The 6000-nt window shown below is 33.9% G+C and overlaps 1 protein-coding gene across 1 annotated transcript; it reads left to right on the top strand.

Annotated features, from left to right (window-relative positions):
- Positions 1 to 2046: 2046 nt before the first annotated feature.
- On the top strand, positions 2047 to 5281 carry LOC145137296 (glycerol kinase-like). The gene is made up of 4 exons (XM_079071472.1): positions 2047 to 2336; positions 2426 to 2647; positions 3822 to 4788; positions 4866 to 5281. Exons 1-4 carry the CDS (start codon positions 2203 to 2205, stop codon positions 5109 to 5111), a joined length of 1569 nt encoding a protein of 522 aa, XP_078927598.1. The 5' UTR covers positions 2047 to 2202; the 3' UTR covers positions 5112 to 5281.
- Positions 5282 to 6000: the final 719 nt, after the last annotated feature.

Genomic DNA, 6000 nt, shown 5'->3' with positions numbered 1-6000 from the left:
ATGGGTATTAGGGTTTACATGGATGTAACCCTAATCCTCCATAATATATAAAGGAGTTCTTGGTTTACAAAATTGGCACTAGTGATACATATATGTGAGGGCTAGTCGATTTGAGCATAAGAACCTTTTCTCCCAAGTTATTCCAAGATGTTGGTGATGTTGTGTGAACCATTTGAGGTGTCACACTTGAGGCACTAGGCTCTTAAGCTCCATGGAATCAAGCTACAACAAAGGTATGTATTCTAACTTGTTTTTATTACCCATGTATAGAAGATTGTATGCTAGTTAGGGTAATACCGTGGAAACTTCAAGGTTGCATGTACACCATAAGAGTGTTAGAATGCTCAAAACCCTTCAAGTACGCACAGGGAACTCCTTATGTACACCCCGCATACTAGGTTTAACCTTAAACCTACCAACTTCCGAAGGCCATAACTTCTTCGTTCTATGTCTGTTTCCGATGATCCTTATATCCACGGAAAGGTAACGAGAAGCTCTATGCTTCTATCAACTCATAATTTTCTTAAAACTTCCCGAACTAAAATCCAATTTCCATAAAAGCCCGAACTGCCACTTGACGGTTATACCCTTGGGCTTCAATTCACGAATCGGAATCCTGGATCATCTAACTTACATTACCCACACCCAAATGGGTCTAAATCTCCCATTCCCAAATGCCCTAAGCCTTGTGATAACCGATTGTGGGGTCACAACCCCGAATTAGGAAACGATTCGGAACAGGGTGTTACATTAAATATCCTCCTACTAAATGTTCCTACTTACAAGATCATCACAAGTGTCAAAATCAAATGATGAGATAATGAAAGAGAATTAGTGTTTTACACATGACAATTATTGAATGGATATGAGGATGAAGTAGAAAACAATTTAATTTTGGGAAAATAACATAAAAGTCATTAAGTTTACACCAACATTCTAATTTGACACTGTGTTTCTTTTTGTCTCAAATTTGATATTGTGTTTTCTAGTTTGTTACAATTCTGACCACTTTATCAATCAAACCGGTTGTATGTGGATGTGACATGATGACGTGTCAAAACTAAGTTTTTTTTCCACAAAAGACACTAAGTTTTCATTTTTTTTCAATTTTAACACTAAGGTTTTTTTTTATTTTTTATTTTTTATTTATAATTTTTACACTCCATTTTTTGTTCCAAATCGAACATCATTTATTCCAATTTTTACATTCAAACTATAATGTTATGTATAAATATGTATTAGTTATATCATAACCGTATTTTATATTAAATACGCAACTTTAAAAAGAGTTTGGAGGTGTGAAGTGTACAATTAGATAACTAATTTGATATCAGAAACATGAGGATCCGATGTTCGCTTTAATTACCAATGGACCGTTAGTTGTATATATTTGTGATTTTTGGTTCTTGCAGATGTACTTCTTTTTCATTTAGCATTACAATAGTGTATGAAAAATACGATTATAATATGATTAATACATATTTATACATAAAATTATGATTTGAATATAAAAACCTTGTATTTATGTAAAATATGGTTTTTAAATGAAAAAAATATATTTATATGATTTCAAATGTAAAAAAAATATTTATACGGTTTCAAATGGAAGAAAAAAACAGAGTGTCACGTCATCAAAACTGAATAAAATTGAAAAAAATGAAGATCAATTCAGAAAAAAAAATGAGTCTCAAAATTAAAAAAAAAAATAATACTAAAATAAAAAATGAGTGTCAAAATTGTACAAAAATGAAAATTTAATGTTTTTTGTAACATTTTTTTTAAGAAAATTTTGATACATCAGCATGCCACGATAATCAAAAGTGGTATGTCAGTAGACAGCCGATTTGATCATTCAAGTGGTCGGAATTATAATAAATTTAAAATTTGAAGAAAAAAAAACACAATATTAAATTTGAATTTTTATTTAAACTATAAATGCTTTTGTATTATTTTACTTTTGATTTTTCTAAAATCTTTTATCAAAAATTTCAATTTTATCTTATCCGAAAGTCAACGATTTTGATTTTCTTGGGTAGAGGTTGTAGCCGAAAACAGAGGAAGATACTAAACAAAACAAACTGGAAACCCCAAACTCTCACCCAATAACTTATAAATTCCTCCTTCATCTCCAATAGACTTTTCAATTAAAATTCTCAGCTTCTTCCAAAATTCAGCAAACTGTTCAACAAGAGAAGAAGATCGATGGCGAAAGAGGAAGTATTCATTGGTTCGATCGATCAAGGCACAACAAGCACCAGATTCATCATCTACGATAAACATGCTCAAGCCATTGGATCTCATCAAGTCGAGTTCACTCAATTCTGCCCACAAGCAGGGTAATCCACAACTTCAATCTTGTTTTGATCGAATCTTATTTAAAAGAATCATACCCATGAAACCAATTTCCCCTTTTTTTTCATTACAGATGGGTCGAGCATGATCCGATGGAGATTCTTGAAAGTGTGAAGACGTGCATAACGAAGGCCGTTGATAAAGCTACGGCTGATGGGTTTAATGTCGATAATGGTCTTAAAGCCATTGGTATTACTAATCAGAGGGAAACTACTGTTGTTTGGAGCAAGTCTACTGGGGTTGCACTTTATAACGCCATTGTTTGGATGGATAATCGAACAACATCCATTTGCAGGTACATTTACAAAATTCCATCAATCTTTTCCACAATTTCTATTTCTTGATCTTAACTTACTTTGTTTTTCCAAAAAAAAAGAAAAATAGCAACTTTTTTGAGTTTTCGAATGATTGCTTTCTTGTGATCGGTGGGATTTGGATCAAGATTCTTGAACTAAAGCCAATTTGTTTACATGGAAAAATTGGAAAGCCTTTTGATTTCTACTTTTTTTTTTGTTGTTTTGGGATTTGGATCACGATCCTATATTGATATAATTGCTTTCTTGTTTCTGCTGGGATTTGGATTAAGATTTGAATTTGATAAAATTGGGATGATCGCCTTTCTCTTAGAACAATTCTGTCTAAAATCGAAACCCACTTTGTTTTCATCAAAAAATTGAAAATCCTTTCCTGTTTATTATTGATTGTTTTCTTCTTGCCGGCGGGATCTGGATCAAAAATCTATTTTGTTGTAATTGGGATTATCATCCTTTTTCTAGGAATTAAAGTGTCAAAAGTCAAAAGTTGCTACTTTTTTAGTATGGGTCAAGGTTGGGTTAGCTTAGTTGGTCTACCATCACTTTTTATTTTATTTTATTTTATTTCATAAGTAATTCATGTATTAAATGTGAATACAAAAACTTATATCATTGAAGTTTTTATTTACTTTAATGAAGAAAGCCATTTGAGTACGTTTGCAAAGTTTTTAAATTTCACCCTTTTGATTAGTTTGGGTGCAAAGTTTTTAAGAGGGTGTTTGGCTTTGCTTTTTAAATGACTTTTGAGACTTTTGACTTTTTCAAAAAGTCAAAAAGTTTAAAAAAGTAACTTGAAAAGATCTTTTAAAATAGCTTGTTGAGAAGAAGAAAAAATAGGGGGTTAGAAAGTCAAGATTCTATGAATTTTAGCAACTTTTGCCTTTTTTCCCTTTGCCCCTCAAAAGTTTAAACAAACACATTTTAAAACTATCTTTTGGAAAAAGACATGAATCAAAAAGTTCTTCTCTAAAAAGGACTTTTTTGTTTAAAAAGCTATCCCAAACACCCCTAAATTGATTTCTTATTAAGAAGACGAGTTGAATTTGTTAATTATTATATTGGATTGCTGCTGTTTACACAAAAAAGTAATGTTTTTTTAACCACACTCATCACAAGTATATTAATTCATCTATCTTTAAACTCATTATTATGTAGGAAATTGGAGAAAGAATTATCAGGGGGAAAATCCCATTTTGTGGAATCATGTGGTTTGCCAATAAGCACATATTTTAGTGCACTGAAGCTCTTATGGCTGCTGGAAAATGTGGATGCAGTGAAAGCAGCAGTTGAGAAAGGAGATGCACTTTTTGGAACCATTGATTCCTGGTTAATCTGGAATTTAACTGGAGGCATTGATAATGGCATACATGTCACTGATGTCTCTAATGCATCAAGAACCATGCTTATGAATCTGAAAACACTTGATTGGGATGAATCAACTTTGAAAACATTAAAGATCCCTAAAGCCATTCTACCAAAAATTGTAAGCAATGCCGAGGTAATCGGTCACATAGGAAAGGAATGGGTGATTCCCGGAATCCCTATTTCCGGTTGTTTAGGCGATCAACATGCAGCAATGTTGGGTCAATCTTGTAGGAAAGGAGAGGCAAAAAGCACTTATGGGACAGGTGCTTTTATACTTCTTAACACAGGTGAAGAAGTGATTCCATCAAAACATGGTTTGTTAACCACTTTAGCTTTCAAACTTGGGAAAGATGCCCCTGCAAACTATGCTCTAGAGGGCTCAATTGCAATTGCTGGAGCAGCTGTTCAATGGCTGAGGGACAGTCTTGGAATTATACGTTCCGCTAGTGAAATTGAGGAGTTGGCTTCACAGGTTGAGTCAACCGGTGGGGTCTACTTTGTTCCAGCTTTCAATGGGCTTTTTGCACCATGGTGGCGTGATGATGCACGTGGTGTTTGTATTGGGATCACAAGGTTTACAAACAAGTCTCATATTGCTAGAGCTGTTCTTGAAAGTATGTGTTTTCAGGTGAAAGATGTGTTGGATTCAATGCATAAAGATGCTGGTGAGAAAGGTGAAACGAAAAACGAAAAGGGACAGTTTTTACTTAGGGTGGATGGAGGGGCTACTGTGAATAATACTCTTATGCAGATTCAGGTTTGTTCTTGATTTTTACTAATTTTGTGATTAGTTTTTTCTTTGGTTAGATTGTGTAATTAAAAGTGAAATTGCAGGCGGATTTATTGGGTAGCCCAGTGGTGAGACCAGCAGATATAGAGACAACAGCACTTGGTGCAGCGTATGCAGCTGGTTTAGCAGTTGGAGTTTGGACAGATGAAGAGATATTTGCAAATGGGGAGAGAATGAAGAAAGATACCACTTTCAATCCTGTGTTAGATGAGGAGTTAAGGAAGAAGAAGGTGGCCTCTTGGTGCAAAGCAGTTGAAAGGACATTTGATTTGGCTGATTTGTCCCTCTAAATTATGAATTTCCTTTTCTTTCAAATCCAGTTTCTTTTAACACCTTTGTTGATTCAGTTCTTGGCAATGCATAGTAGGTTTTTGTTGGTTTTTAATTGTTCAAAGTTATGGATATGTATCTTATGTATTGTTCAACTCAAGGAAATAAAACCAAGTTAAAGTTATTAGCATATTCTTATGTTTACAAAGAATGGAAGATACTAAGCTAGGTCTATATGATTATTTTGTTATGCGTTATTCATTCGTGAGTTCATTATAAGTATATTAATTGTTTAAAAAATGAGTTCTCAAGTAATCTGATATACTAATGGCTTCCTTATGTATAAAAGTGCACATAGGATTGCAGTATCATTCTATTAGTCAGTAGTGACATCATTAGAACAAAGTGCACATAGGATTGAAGTATCATTTTATTAGTCACTACTCATCAGTAGTGCCCTCATATATGGAATTATAGCCTGAGCGAGGGATGTAGATTAATAAGCAACAACCGATGAAAGTCGTCATTCCAAATTTACAGAACATAAGGCCAAAATTGTATCGAGAAGGAACATAAGGCCAAAATTGTACAAATATATCCTAGTCTAAAATACCTCCTCAGTCTAAGGAGAAGGGCTGCGGATGCTTAGACGGGAACGAAAATCGTTGAAAAGAACCCATGGTAAACCCTTGGTGAAGATATCTGCAAAATTGTATCGAGAAGGAACATGTAGAACATGTATCTGGCCGGTTGCACTTTGTCTCGAACAAATTAAATGTCAATCTCAATGTTTTTAGTGCGTTGATGATGAACTGGATTACCGGCCATGTAAATAGCACTAATGTTGTCACAGTAAACAAGAGAGGTCCGAGACGGATGGGATCCTAATTCAAGAAGAAGGTTCCTGAG

The sequence above is a fragment of the Lactuca virosa genome, chromosome 1 (genome assembly GCF_052849685.1).
Source record: "Lactuca virosa cultivar CGN04683 chromosome 1, Lactuca_virosa_CGN04683_v6, whole genome shotgun sequence".
NCBI lineage: Eukaryota > Viridiplantae > Streptophyta > Magnoliopsida > Asterales > Asteraceae > Lactuca > Lactuca virosa.
The sequence above is the reverse complement of the archived record's forward strand: the minus strand, read 5'-3'. Positions and strand labels throughout refer to the sequence as shown.